We start from the raw sequence: 15,111 nt of genomic DNA, 5'->3' as shown, positions 1-15,111 counted from the left end.
TATCTTATTCATAGCCTTTTCCTTTTTTGTTTTCTTTAGGTCACGAGCAGTTGTCCAAGCATTTCACTACATATCGTACTGTGTATGACTGTGTACGTGACAAATAAAATTTGAATTTTGAATTTGATTTGAATGCAGCCATGGTTTCCTCTTTAAAACCACCTGTAGAGTTTTCTACATGTCGCTGAGATTAACCAAATTGTCCTGCATAATAACTGAACATGAAATCCTTTTTATTTATCTAAGCAGATGATTTTCAATCCTTTTATCAACATTTTATTACCATGAACTGATTCTTTTTTACATGTTTTAAATACACAAACCCGAATAATCTCAGCCAGGGCTCCATCTATCCTGACATATGTGGACATACCGTCCTGTAAAAAAACAGAATCGTCTGGTATTCAGAGAAATTATTACGTTTCTTATTGAGGTGAAAAGGAACAGTTTGTCCCGGACTTCAGCTACAATGAAAAAGACACAAAGCTGCAGTTATTCTGTGTCTTTGCTGCACAGCTGCCTCTTCTTCTCTCATCCTCCCCCCTCCCTCTCCTGTTTCTACTTCAATCATGAAACTGATCAATGATCAGCTGATCGGCTCTCTTGTTTGTTTATCGCTCACTTTGCGCCAGAAAGAGGAAACCAGCGGATGTCGCGCTAAACAACAGCAGCACGTTTAAGCTTGATCAGCTGTTGTTAGAATTGATTTAATATTACTTTCTAGTATCAGCTGATGTTTGCTGGAGCCACAGCTGTAAAGCTGCTGGTCATGATATGGTTTGGTTATGTGGTGAGAGGGAAACATGAAGATGAAACCAGGAGATGTCCTTACTGAACCATCAGAGCTGTGATGGAGAAACAGGTTTAGCTTTTAGGTGACATGAATGAGTTGAAGTTATGATCTGTTTCTGAGAGACAAATAACACCAGGATCCTTTTCTAAGTAGCTGACAGCTGGTAACTGTGCAGGGGCGGGTCTAGCAAAGTGTTGCCAGGGGGCAGGTAGGGCATTAACAGGGAGAGGGGGGCACAAAGAAATACTTTTCTTTCTTATTATCATTTAAAATGTCTCGCTTTTATTAAATAATTATCTGAAGCTTACAACAAATGTTTTTATCTGACATAAAATGTATAGAAATCATACATATACCAACAAGACTGCACATCACTGTCACAACAGCGTTTGTTTTCATTCAAAGGCTTCATGGCTTTAATACCTGGGGGGCCGGTCTCTCGTCAAAAGGCCGATTTTTTTGTCCCAGTCCAGCCCTGGGCACAACACGCAGTGAGTTAATCTGAGAAGGTGCATTAACAAATAAATGGCCGGGCCAGCGGTGCACATCGCAAATCAGCTCGCATAGACACATTAGTTGTGCCGCTTCTTAATGACGGTATCTTAACTAACGACCCAACTACCAGGTTCAACTTGTAGTTGGCTAAAAATAACTTGCTAGCTGGCAGTTTTATCAAGCGATGTTGAAATTTCCACATTCAGACACTTCAAAAGCTTCAGACAGCAGCTTCAGCAGCTGTCCGCTCAGCGCAGCATCAGCACCACGGAGATACACGGATACATCCGAAGACTCGGAAGTCTCGGAAGCTTTAATGAGCAGCTGGTTTGTCTCGCATTAACTGGCTGAGTTAATACCAGTTAATGCGACATCGAAGCAGCTGGAATCCACAGCTGTGCGTGTTCATGGAGCTGCATGTTCACCTGCTGGACGTCACTACCTGACAGGTTTAACTGTCTTCAGAACGTTGCAGAGGCCTTATTGACAGTATTTGGCTCTACATGTCTGTGTGAGCAGGTTTTCTCTCACATGAGCCTCTGAATGCTGGACACTGGGAGACCTGTGTGTCTGACTGGGAGACCAGAGATCACATTAACATGTGTGTCTCTGTATTAACAAACATGCCAAATTGGCCCAGTTTATTTTTCTTATCATTGTCGTGAGGAGACCATAAATAGCATTTGTATTTTCTGTTGTTCAGTCCATTTGCTGTTATGGATAAAAAGTCTTTTTCTTTGTTTCAAAATAGCTGAAAACTATTCGCTGACAGCTGCCAACATCTGTGAACAAATATAATCCTATAAAGTTGTTCTATACAGTGTGTAACTGTTCATATAGAGCGTTATTAGATTTATTGGTAATGCAGTCATACAGCACACTGACGTCTGAGGAAACTTTAGATGCACTCATCATCAGAAAGGTTGCCGACTCCTGGTCTACAGTAACTCGAACTTTGGAGCAGAGATGTAGTTCGACCCTTTGGTCTGCTGCCCCCTGCTGGTGAGAGGTGTTCAGTGACGCTGTGTCAGAGTGGCTGTTTCTGATCACGTGAACACTTTAACTTTCTTTAATCATTATACTCGTTATATTTTATCTTGAAACTTTTTCCCCCCAAGAATTATTTTCTTATTAAAATCTTATTGACGATCCCGCATTTATTAGTTCTCTTTTTCTCTTGTCTTCGTGTTGTTATTTCCTGTTTTATTTTGGTGATCCCTGTGTGTGTGTTTAGAGTTTCAGTTGTGTTTCCATCGTGGAGCGCTGCTCTCAGATGTAACTCTGGCTGTGAAGCTGGATTTGACAAATAAGCGATTAAAGTTTACGTTTTTAAAAACATTTTTAGCGCCGTCGTCTGTCAGTACACAACTTTTTGTCACCAGCATAGATGATGTCATACTGCTGGAACAGGCAGCTCGCCTTCTACAGACCAAGCAGGTTGAAGACAAAGTCAGGATTTGAATGGTCCAGATGCTGAGGAGGTCACAACTGGTCCGTTGAGTCTCTGCTTGCCCATTGGTCTGGGATTGAAGCCAGGTGAGACTAACCTAAGCACAGAACTCTTTCACTCTGGGAGGTAAACTGGGGTCCTCAGTCGGAGACGACGTGAACAGGTATAAAGTGAAGCCAGAAGACGTCAGCGGCGTCCCCCGTTTGAGTGAGAACTGGAGCAGAGGCGTTTCATCTCTCAGATTCTGGTAACTTCCACGTGATGATTGCAGCGATGGTTTAAAATGTCTGACGAGCACGCTCAGACCCCCGACTGGACTCCTGTTGATCGAGCTAACACAGAGTTATGTTGAACATTTTGTAGCCACGCCCCCTCTCTGATGTCACTAACAGCGTCTCCACCCATCGTCCTACTCTCAGCTGCTGGTTTCTTTTCCACACTTAGTTTTATTGCAGCTCACATAGACAGAGGGAGCCGGCTCAGTTCACACAGTTTATTGTTTTTACATCAGGAGCCTGTAACCAAGGAAACGCCTGCAGGATGTAAACAGTACAAAATAAAGGCACTTAACTTACAGCTGTGAGCTCCATTAAATAGCTTCTCTTTGCTCTTCTGTACACGTATTTACAGACATGGGACAGCGAAGGAGACGAAACACGCACGCCACGAAGTTTAAGACCAAACCGACAGATTTAAAACATTGATGTTAAAAACAGAAAGGAAAATACGACTAAAACACAGGAAGCTGCTCCTTCACAGTAAAACACTCCGTCTGTGTCTGCGTGCGTCACTGGGAGGAGCTGCGGTCGTTGGCGACGTCCTGCAGGCGGCGCATTAGAGCGTTGGAGTCGGGACAGACGCGTTTGGGCGAGGCTCCCTCCTCCAGAGCCATGCCACGCTTCCTGGTCGGAGTCTCTCCGGTGCGGATCATGCTGTTGATCTCCTGGAGACGCTGAAGGGTCAGAGGTCACAGATTAGTGTTCAAAGCTCTGTCGGGCTGAGCTGCACATGCTCAGACTCCTGACTCTTTGATCTCGGAGCTCGTTTATTAAACTGTTTCAGGGTGATGACGGCGTCCTGCAGGGGGGACCATTTTATCGTACTTTCAGGAATCCCTCCATAATCTGACTTCCTGTTTAAAGATGTTAAATAATAACACTTGAATATTGATGAGCTACAGCTAACCTGTGTCCGCGTTCACATGGACCTGTTTAAATAAAGTTAGAGGGTGAAGCATCTCGAGACGACCGTTGTTGGGACAGGAAGCTGGTTTTACGCTCAGTTTCTCCAGAAAACATCAGAGGAACACTTTATTTTGAAAAGCCAAACTGTATCCTGTATAATAAACTGTTTGAACATCATGTGAAGTTATAAACGGACCTCTGACCTCTGCCTGCATCACGAAGCCCAGGTACACCGCAGAGGTACGACAGACTCTCGCTCATTTTTCTAACCGCCGCTGCCGTGCGTCGGCGCCGGCGGGAGAAGCCGAGTGTAAATCGACCACTGAAGGTTTTAAAATCATGAGAACGTTTCAGACACACGAGGAAAGCAACAGTTTGGTTTCCGTACGAGAAGAAACAGCGTGGCGTCAACACGTCGTTACGGATAAAATAGCTGCTGTGAACGTGAGCAGTGACTCGTGTGGGGGCTTACGTTGGGGGGGCTGCTGCAGATGTAGTAGTGAATCTTTTCCCTGGGGGTCATCAGTGAGGGGGCGGAGCCTGCCTTGTGAGGCGAGATGTAGATGGAGTGTTTGCTGGACAGAAGCATCCGGCGGGGAGAGCCGGTCCTCACAGAAGGGTACGGACACAGAGGGGGGGTCTCGACCTGAGCATGAGAAAAACAAAGAGGTCAGGAGAACGATGCTGTCACGCCCAACCGTCAGCCTCCGTCAGCCTCCGCCTGGGCTGTGTTTGTGCTGCTGGAGCCTTTTTAATGACATTTATTGATATTTAAACATCTTGGATTTAAAATGAGTCAAGTTTAAATGTTTGGTCCAGAAGTCTCATCATCAGCTTCACAGACACTAAGCTGCTGCATTAATAATCAATAATGTTATTGATCAGCTAAATGGCTCCCAGCTCAGTCCACGTACCCCTGCAGACAGCGAGTTTGGCGAGTATTTCAGAGCAAAGGGCGTCATCTGCTTGATATACACGTTGTTGTAGAAGTGGATGAGGTCCCCTCGCTCCTGCTCCTCCTCCCCGGCATTGGCGGTGGACGTGCACGAGGTCTTGTTGGAGGTGTTTGTGGGCGTGGAGGGGGCGCTGCCGGGCTGGGGGGTGGGTAAGGTGCTGCTGGAGCGAATAGGGACCGGGCTGACGTCGCCACCTGCTGGAAGGAAGAACAGAGTAAGAGCACAATGACGGCACCTGAACACAAAGATGGCCGACGCTGTGCTTCTGCTACAAGAACACAGAGGTCGTGTCCAAATTCATGGGCTGCATCCTCCTGAGGCCGCATTTGTACACCGATTACGTCACAGCGACGCGCGGAAGGCTGTCCAAATTCGTAGACTCCTCCGAATGCAGCCGACAAATGCGTCCTCCTTTTCCCCGAATTTGAAAGATGGGTCGGTGTGTCCTTCGTGGCCCACCATATCCCAGAATTCATAGCGCGGCCCAGCCAAACTCCAGTTTCCAGCAATGGCGGCCGCTACTAAGTTTTAAAATTACTCATACTAATCTTTCTGGGTCACAAAATAAACTTTTAACATATTTTCAGGCAAGAAAGTAGTTGTGTAAACATCAAATATCTGCTCGGTTTATCAAGATATCGCATATTTGCAAAACTGCTTCGACGTTTTCGGAGACGTCTGCTACCCACCAGCTCGACAGCTAGCCGGGAGCTCGAGGGTCACTGAAGCCGCCGAGAATGGCACAACTCCCGGCACATCATTTTCAGATCACCGCGGACTTTCGCTGCTTGGGTTAAACGTAATATATAAGTCACTTAGACAACCTACAAATGTTATTGTTGGGCTTTTTTCAGTGTTTTGTTTGTTCGTGAGTAAATCGGTTTGGCTGAGATTAAAGTTCTTAGATTAGATAAAATAAAACTTTATTAATCCCCCTCCTCCTTGGTTTTCACACAGCTGACTAAACGTCAAACAGAAAACTGATCAAACAGAAGTGTGAGACGGTCGAGAATTTACGCCAGTGTCCTGTTATATTTTAGATAGCAAGGAGCAGACGGCTGAGTTTATTAAACTCCACCGAGACAGCGGTGACGCTAATCAGAAGGCGAGACCGTCCAATTTCCCCAGCCGTTTACTTCCGGCCTACCCGACCTTCTGAGGACCCGGCCCACGTAGACCGCGAAGGCCGGGTCCACAGGAGGATGCAGCCCATGAATTTGGACACGACCAGAGTCTGAAATCTCCCCCTGAGCAGGAAACAGGAAGCACGTCAGATTGAGTGATGAAACTGCTGACAGCAGGAGCATGTCATTGACGCAAGACACTGATGAACGTCATAAACAGCAGGAAGGGACGATCCGGGTCAGACGTGGGCTGCAAGGTGGCTTGCAGCAGCATAAACACACGGAGAGACGCAGGTGTGGAGTCTGTAAGCTAACCCTGAGGTTAGCATCGCCAAAAAACAACCGGATTCTTCTGCAGGAGCTTAAAATGATCGCTGTGAGAAACTGAAGGTTTATAATGCTTTTATAATCGTAACTGAACCAGACCACCTGACACGCACGCTAACATGCACCGTTAACACACACTGCTAAAACACAGAATAACACCAACACTAACACTCACTGCTAACGTGCATGTTAACATACACCGCTAACACGCACGCTAACACTCACAGCTAACACACACTGCTAAAACACAGAATAACACACACGCTAACACACACCGCTAACACTCACAGCTAACACACACTGCTAAAACACACGCTAACACACACCGCTAACACTCACAGCTAACACACATAATAACACACACGCTAACACTCACAGCTAACACACACTGCTAAAACACACGCTAACACACACCGCTAACACTCACAGCTAACACACATAATAACACACACCACTAACACTCACAGCAAACACACACTGCTAAAACACACGCTAACACACACCGCTAACACTCACAGCTAACACACATAATAACACACACGCTAACACTCACAGCTAACACACATAATAACACACACGCTAACACTCACAGCTAACACACACGCTAACACACATCGCTAACACTCACAGCTAACACACATAATAACACACACGCTAACACTCACAGCTAACACACAGAATAACACACACGCTAACACACACCGCTAACACTCACAGCTAACACACATAATAACACACACCGCTAACACTCACAGCTAACACACATAATAACACACACCGCTAACACTCACAGCTAACACACATAATAACACACACCGCTAACACTCACAGCTAACACACATAATAACACACACGCTAACACTCACAGCTAACACACAGAATAACACACACGCTAACACACACTGCTAACGGAGTTGATGTTTCCACACGTTTGAACCGACTGAGCATGCTCAGGGAGGTCAACCTCAGGATGAGGTCATGTGTCTATACCTGCGTCCTGGCTGCCGTCTGTGAGCGGGTTCGGTTTGTTGGTGCTGGAGTGACGCCTCCTCCCTGAGATCAGCACGCTCCTGTAGACCTGAAACACGAACACAGAACATTGGAGAACATCAGCAGCAGCTCGTCACCCCTCGTTTTTCCTCACACAGCAAGCTGGAGGGAGGAAGAGTTCCTTACATTGCTGCTGGCCTGAGGCTGAGAGCGGTAACACTTCATGATGTTCTGGAAGGATCTGTCCTCTTTGGTCACCTGACAGAAGCAAACAGGTCACATGTTACTGGAGCACAGAGCTCACAGAGACGTTCCTCCTGCAGCACCAAGTCAAAGACGAGCAGAAAAGCTGAAAACAAGCGTGCTCAGCTTCCTGTTACCAGAGAGTCAAGAGTTGAGTGACAGTAAAGCTGGAGGCAGAGAGTTAACCCTTCAAAGCTCCTGCAGGTGAAGGTGGGATACCTCTGGCCTTTCTGAACTGAACCTGCTCTTCTTCTTTGTGAGTCTCAGAACATCTCTGAGCTCGTTGTCACGACGATGAAGAACCTGACTGACCTTGGCCATGACGTAGACGGCACACATGAGGAGCTGGTCCAGGTGTCGGTCCATCATCATGTCCGTGCAGTGGACCAGCGAGTACTCGAAGCAGGTCCAGATCTTCCTCCGGAGCTCCGGCATGATGTCCAGTCGGGCGCACAGGTCTCGGAGGCGGACGCTGGCGAGGTGGTACACCTGGGAGGAAACGCTGCAGGTAAACGAATCACACCTACACAGCGGAAGCAGAGCCGCACTGAGCATGTGCACGAGCACGTACCTTCCTGAAGAACAGTGACAGCGAGCCCTTCCTCAGCGCGCCGCCGGCCGGTTTAGGGGCCGGCTTGACAGTGGCTGGTTGCACGGCGATGGTGCCGGCGAGCGCCTGCGGGGGCAGCGGCTGCAGAGCGGCACCAGCCTGTCCTGTCACGCTCACCTGCACCGGGATGAAGGTAATCCCTCCACTCTCATTGGCTATCCCTGCAGAGAGGTCAAAGGTCAGAGGGTGCCGTTTCTCACCTTCACCTTCGGGCTCGTGTTTTCTGACCCTCACCCTGCACAGGGATGGTCACTGTCTGCCCGTTGTTGGCAGTCACGGTGGCAGTTGCCATAGTGACCACAGTCTGTCCCGCCGGGATGGCCGTGACGAGGCTCGCCTGGGTGGGCTTGGCGACAGCAGTGCTGGCGGAGCCACTGGAGGCGAGGCCGGGCTCGCTGTCCACGGGGTCAACAAAGAGACGGCGGCGAGCCGTGCTGGCCGGCGGTGAGCTGTAACGGTCCAACAGGGTGGTTGGGGAGGGGGACACACCTGTAGGAGGAAGAGGAGGGCCAATGAGCTCCAAGAGTCCTTTAGCCGCATCAGAAGTCACACACACACACACACAGTGTGCAGGTGTGACAGGTATCAGGTGTGTGACCTTTGAGCGTGCTGCTGCTGCTGAGCTCGGCGCCGTGGCTGACCGGAGTGACGGGAACGCTGCCGGAGCTGCTCTCATCCTGCTGCTCCAGGTACTGAGGAGGCATCACCTGAAACACACACACCTGCTGATGAAACACACCTGAAACTTTGTTCAGCCAAACAAGAAGAGGAGAAGCGAGGACGAGACTTTCACGCAGCAGGCGGGACGTTTTTACGGATCAACAGGACCGGAATCAGCTGATCACAGCGAGGCCTCCTGCAGGTGTTATTCACCCAGAGTCAGAAACCACCAAACATGAAGGTCTGCAGTTACATTTGACCTCAGGACACACGAACAAAAAAGCACAAAGAAGGAAACACCAACACGTATATCATCAAACATGGACGGACCTCCTGGCAGCTGGGGGCGTGGTCTTTGGCCCCACGGAGGCTCTCCCACAGCGGGGAATCGCCAGTCCAGGCCAGACTCTCCAGGACCTGCTCCTCCACCTGGTTCAGGTGCTTCACCACCTCCCGAAACAGACCCTGCTCCGCCCGCACCAGCACCTCAATCACCTGCAGAGACAGACGACAAGCTTTCTTCATCCAACTGTTCATCCATCATCCATCCAAACATCATCCATCATCCATCCAATCATCTGGCGTTTTCTGAAAAACAAACCTTGTTAGGACCTACTTTTTGATGAGGGCGTATTGATACCTTGTAGAAGTGATAGGCAGGCAGCTGGAAGATGCCGAGTACGTTGGGGAAATCTCCAGGAGGTCTGTAGGAGAAGATGACGATCTCCAAGCAGCAGGCGAGCAGAGAGCGGTGGAAGATATCCTGCTCCAGAATACACTGCAACACACACACACACACACACACACACACACACACACACACACACACACACACACTTTATAAGATGACTTTATCAGTACACGGCTGCATGTGAGATAATCTGAGAAAAACATTCAAACAGGAAGCAGATGAAGCAGTGATGGAGGCTGACATAAAGAAGGATTATTCTGATCTGTGACTCATGCAAAGTTGCTCTGAAAATGGAAATAAGTGTTTTCCCTCACAGACAGGTCGGCGTCGCCCAGAATCATCTTCTCTCTCTCGATGACTGACTCCAGGATCCTGTAGTAGAGCGCCTCTGCCAGGTGGAAGTACTTCACCGCCATGTCTGCGAGGACAAACGTTACTCGGTCACAGCAGGTCGCTCGTGTGCAGTGATGCGAGGCTACGTGCATACCTTTGCCCATGGCCCTGCCCCCGTCTGTGGCGCCGTCCTCGTAGTGCTGGGAGAAGACGTCGAACATGTCGTTCAGGCGCCGGCTGATGGCGTTGCTCGGGTCTCTGGCGCAGCTCCTGGGCGAAACGAGAGCAGGCGTGTTGAAAGGGTCAGAGTTAAAGACGACGTCAGACACGCTGACACGTACCTGAGCGTCTCGGCCAGCTTGGCGCTCGGCCCCTGCTTGGTGCCCGACAGCAGCGTGTGGAGACGCCCCACGCTCTTCATGGCGGAGGAGAGCGGAGACGCCAGGCTGCCCTCCTGCACGTACTTCCTGCCCGTCAGTGGGGTGGAGACTTTCAGAGCCGAGGCCTGGGGGGGAGGTGGCATGTTAGCGAGGTGGGAAGCAAACCAATCAGAGAGCGTAAAAGAGGCAAGGTCAGGTCTTACAGCGAGGCTGGTGTGGAGCCTGAAGGTGGCGCTGTTCTGGTGCTCCGCCCCCTCGCACAGGCAGGGCCCCGGGGTGCCAATGTCCTCGCTCGCTCCCTCGCCGGTGAAGATCCTCTCGTCCAGGCTGCCTGTGGCCAAAACGTGCTCCTCGTACAGGCGGCTGAGCGCCAAACTGAGGGCGAATCAGAGCAGAGGGCGGTCAGCGGCGTCTACGTGCTGTTACCATGACCCGTCACCAGGGGGCGGAGTCAGAAACACGTGGGTCTTTAGTTTACCCCCTGCTACAGGTAAACAGCTCCAATTAACCAACACTTCAAACTTACAGACTGTCTCCAAAGTTCATGGGGTCCAGGAAGCCGGTCAGACTGTCCTCCTTTCCTCGGAGAATCTGCCAACGGACACGAGAGGAAGCTGAGTGTAGCGCCAACACGGTTCCTACCTGTGCAGGTACGAAGCTGCTCTATGTGACCAAACCAACCAATATTATTATTCATTTACATTTAATCGTATAAAACTTTAAATGATTTCTGATGTTTGATGTGATTATTATTTATCAGCAGAGCTCTGCAGAGCAGACAAACAGCCAACATGTTAAAGACGCGCTCGCTTTACTGCACTCTGCATCCCTGACGTGTTCAACACCGGGGCTCACACTCAGTCTCAGTTCTCAGTCCCAAGCTGCTCCGACTGTGCTGTGGGCCGGACCATAGTCTTTGCTGGGCTGATTCTGGCCCCCGGGCCTTATGTTTGACCCCTCTGCTTTAACCCAGATCACTAACATGCACTTTTCCAACACCCTCACTAACGCCGCGTGTGAAACACACGCCCGTCATTCTGCTTTTACCCCGTGGAGTGGCTCCAAACCAACAGAGGAAACCTCGCCGAGGCTCTCGAGGCCCGGCACCCGCTCAGGTGTGTTCACCTGAGTGAAGGTGTGGGAGGAGGTGGCTCACCCTCTTGTGGAAGAGCTTCTTGATGAAGGGTTTCCAGAAGTGCTCTTTGACCCCTTTGGCCTCCAGCACCAGGCCGTCGTGCAACTGGCACAGCTGCTCCATGAAGCAGAACGGGCCCGAGGCCGGCCGGAAGTCCTTGGTGCCGAAGTCCTCAGGAAGCCCTGTGGGACGGAGAGACAGCGTTACCATGGAGACATGACAACACACAAATTGTGTTATTTTTAACGATAACATCATTTAAACTTTCATTCCTCGTGTGTTAACCCCACAGCGGCCCCAGGAGGCTCCACCTCCTCAGTCGCGCTGATGATATTGTTCAGCTCTAATCCTGGTTCTACTGCAGCTGATTCAATCCCAGGATAATGAAATCCTGATCGCTGGTCTGTTGGTTCAGCCAGCACGACCTTCTTCCTGTTTAACAGGCAGGTATTTAACCCAAACCTTCAGGAGCGTCTCGTGTCACCTGAGCGGGCTGAACCGCGCCCTCCCGCCTCTAAACGTGCACCTTTCTTTAAATGTTAGTTTCATGCCGAAACGCTGCTCGTGGGCGGAGTGTTCAATGAAGCAGGCGAGCTCCCCGAGTCTGACCTCGCTCGGCTCCAGGGTTGTGCCTGACGGGATCACGTGGTGTTTCGGGGCCTCACGGGGGCGCACAGGAAACCCGACAGGAAGTAAGGGCAGCGCTGACAGAGCCTGCTGCCGGCTCCACCTTTGATTTATTTGAGGTGTGACCCAATGCTGCAGGTGAGCGATAAGCAGGCTTCCTCTGCAGCCGACATGATTTATTCAAAGAACTGGAGACGTTACTACAGCAACCAAACTAAACCGAGCGCGAACAGCACGTTAACAAAGGCAGGAACGATGTGTACGTCAGCCTCAGGACGCCACCTTTGAACTCGGGGTTCAGCAGGTCCTTCCTGGCGTTGCACAGCAGGGCGTTGGTGAAGACGAGGTCGAGGGCGCACAGCAGCAGGTGGTACGAGTTCACCAGGTCGTCGCTGATCATGGGGAAGTTCCCTGAAAGAAGAAGCAGAAACATCATCGAGGTGCAAACCGGACTCATCAGCGTGCATGAGCAGAACCAGAGCCGAGAGCAGGAAGTGAGCCGCACGCCGAGACCTGGCGTTCCAGCTGAGTGGCTGCTGGGACGAGATTGAAGCTTCACAGTTCTGATTATTTATTATCCCATTTCTGCAGCTCCCAACAATAACGCAGAGAAACACCACACACGTGAGCGACAGTGGGGAGGAAAAACCTCCACCTGTCTGTGACGAGCTGTGGTTTGCACCAGGGCGCTGTGACGGACTTCTCTGACATCATTAAACAGGAAGTGCTTACCTTTGGCGTGGACAAACAGCACCCAGCAGAAGTTGAAGACCTCGGTCACGGTGCACGGGTGGCGTCTGCAAAACAAAGAGCGCACATAGGTTACCAGGCAGCACTGCAGACCCGCCCCCGCCTGGCGACCACACCAACAAACACCAAAGAACTGAATACTGAGCGGTTAGCATGAAGGTGAGGTCAGAGGTTACGGTCCCACCTCTGCTTGCGGCTGCGGTGCACTCGCGGCGGCTCCTCTGACGGCGCCCTGAAGATGGATTTGAAGATGGGGACGTACTTCTTGAAGATGACGGCGGACACGATGAAGTTCCTCTCCAGCTTGTCGGTGCTCTGACGGAAGTCCGGCGGCAGGTCAGCCATGTCCTGCCACTTCTTCATCTTACTGAAGAACTCGATGAGGCTGAGGAGGAGCAGAGGGCGGGGACATGAGGAGCGAGCCGAGCCACGAAGATGATGTAATAAAAACCTTGTGGTCGCCTCTAAACCCTTCACAGAGCGCACATCCCATTTTATTCTATTTTTATTTATTCATCATTTTAAATATTTTGTAGCTGATATATTTAGTTTTCCTGCTCGTTTCCAGCTGTTTGTGTGTCTGAGTGGTTCTCGCGTTCCCTCGCGTTCATAGTCTTTTGTCTATTTCCTGTTTTATTTTGAAGGTCTGCCTCTGTTACTGTGCCTGCTGGCCCCGCCCTGATTCTCTTCACCTGGGTTACCTGCCTGGCCGTGTGTCGTTATGTCATCAGTGATTGTGTTTCTGTGGGTGTGAAGGTGGAGAGGGGCACACCGACCTCATCTCGGAGCAGCGCAGGATTCGGGTCAGAGAGACGTAGTTCCCCTCGGCCGTGCCTTTTCCTACCGTGGGCACAGACGACCTGCAGGCCACGTAGAGGGCGCACGCCAACCAGTGCAGCTCGCTGCCCTGCGACAGGAAACAAGATGACAGGAAGCTTTGCAGACGTTAATGAATAAATATAATTTTTATTTAAAAGGACGAAGGGCGCATCGAGGGACGGACAGCACTCTCATCTCCTTCCCTCTCGTTTCCTTCGGTAGTGAACACTTGCTCCCTGAGCAGAGAGCTCAGGCTGTGACGTCGCTCTGTGCCGAGGCTGACCTCCATGATCTGGACCTGAGCTTTTCTAAAACAACTCAGGAACCTGAACCTGAGTTTGAACCCATCCTAAGCAGATCTAATGTAAGAATACAAAATAAGGTTTGACTCCACACAGCCTCCTGTGACTAAAAACACCTATAAATAACTTCAGGTGTACCCCGCCCCTCAGCCTGTGACGACAAACCCCGCCCCTCAGGCGTTCCTGGGTATTTAATGGTCACACTCAGTGTACTTAGAGCAATCATGAAGTAAAATAAACCGCCATACTGCTCAGATCCAAGTACTCACAGTACTTAAAGTACTCGTTATGCTGATATTAGTGTAGCACAGTTCTTTATTATTACTGTGTTTAATACCTCGGACTGCTGGGCGGAGCAACATAAACACCACCTTCACCTGATGGAGGAGGAAACACCCTGCAGGGCACCGAAGTACTCGAGTAAAAGTATTCAGATATTTGTTGCTGTAGAAGAACGACAGCGCTACAGTTAAAGAGGCATCCGCCCGCCCCCTGGGGACACGCCCCTGCCCCTGGACGCCGAGACCCGTCAGAAACACGTCACAGAGCCACCTGTCCAGGTGAGCGTGCTTACCTCCAGGGTGAAGTTCCTGCTGATGTTCTCGTAGCTCCCCCACGCCTCCCCGCTCGCCTCCTCGTCCATGTTCAGCGCCCTGCAGAGCTCCTCGAACCCGCGGCGCGCTCTCTGCGCGGTTTCGTCCTCGTCGCTCATTTTCACCGCACTGACCGGACAGTGTCGACCCCGCCGGGCACAGGGGGCCTCCCGCGGCGCGCGGACACGCTATTCACGGGGCTGATGTCCTGAATAACGCCGTTATTACCGAGCACCGGGGCTCCCGGCCTGCGAGGCCATTTAAAAGTCCTTTGACTGACAGATACGCACGCATGCGCGGCTGCCAGCCACAGCGTCAAACGTCACGTCTCAGCGTACGTGCTTTAGCGAATAGCACAAATAACGTAGCGGGGCCCCGCCCACTAAGGGTGCGTAGCTGAATGTGAGTGGGTGAGCCCACCTGTCAATCACACTGGTGCTGCTTCCGGTTGTTTTGTGTTTTTCGCTGGTGTGGCGCTCCGCTCGCCCGGAAGTCCATCTGAAAAACATTAAATTATAACTTTTGTAAAATCTGTGATCGGTAAAAGGCGGGAAACACAAACCTGTGCAAACGTTTAAATGAGCGCTCATCGTTCGGCTCTCATTAAACTGCTGCACAGGTCCTCACAGTGCAGTGAAAGCGAAGGATG

At 50.6% G+C, this 15,111-nt stretch overlaps 1 protein-coding gene across 2 annotated transcripts; it reads right to left on the bottom strand.

The window, feature by feature from the left end:
• Positions 1-2,927: 2,927 nt before the first annotated feature.
• Positions 2,928-14,749, bottom strand: rbl2 (retinoblastoma-like 2 (p130)). Of its 2 annotated transcripts, none has more exons than XM_085358883.1 (22): positions 14,444-14,749; positions 13,525-13,655; positions 12,933-13,133; positions 12,731-12,795; positions 12,281-12,409; positions 11,393-11,553; positions 10,763-10,827; positions 10,440-10,611; positions 10,198-10,361; positions 10,011-10,126; positions 9,838-9,941; positions 9,473-9,610; positions 9,163-9,327; positions 8,771-8,879; positions 8,407-8,661; positions 8,134-8,333; positions 7,875-8,051; positions 7,506-7,577; positions 7,320-7,407; positions 4,837-5,075; positions 4,395-4,568; positions 2,928-3,690 (listed from the first exon to the last, which is right to left on the bottom strand). In XM_085358883.1, exons 1-22 carry the CDS (start codon positions 14,579-14,581, stop codon positions 3,526-3,528), a joined length of 3,228 nt encoding a protein of 1,075 aa, XP_085215009.1. In that variant the 5' UTR covers positions 14,582-14,749; the 3' UTR covers positions 2,928-3,525. The 2 variants fall into 2 exon arrangements, with proteins under 2 accessions (XP_085215009.1, XP_085215008.1); XM_085358882.1 differs by having other exon boundaries at positions 4,837-5,072; positions 14,444-14,725.
• Between the last annotated feature and the right edge of the window lie 362 nt (positions 14,750-15,111).

This window comes from Diplotaxodon limnothrissa, linkage group LG7, assembly GCF_057381915.1.
Source record: "Diplotaxodon limnothrissa isolate DT_005_m linkage group LG7, D_limnothrissa_male_GT1.1, whole genome shotgun sequence".
NCBI lineage: Eukaryota > Metazoa > Chordata > Actinopteri > Cichliformes > Cichlidae > Diplotaxodon > Diplotaxodon limnothrissa.
This window is presented reverse-complemented; position numbering and strand designations above follow the sequence as displayed.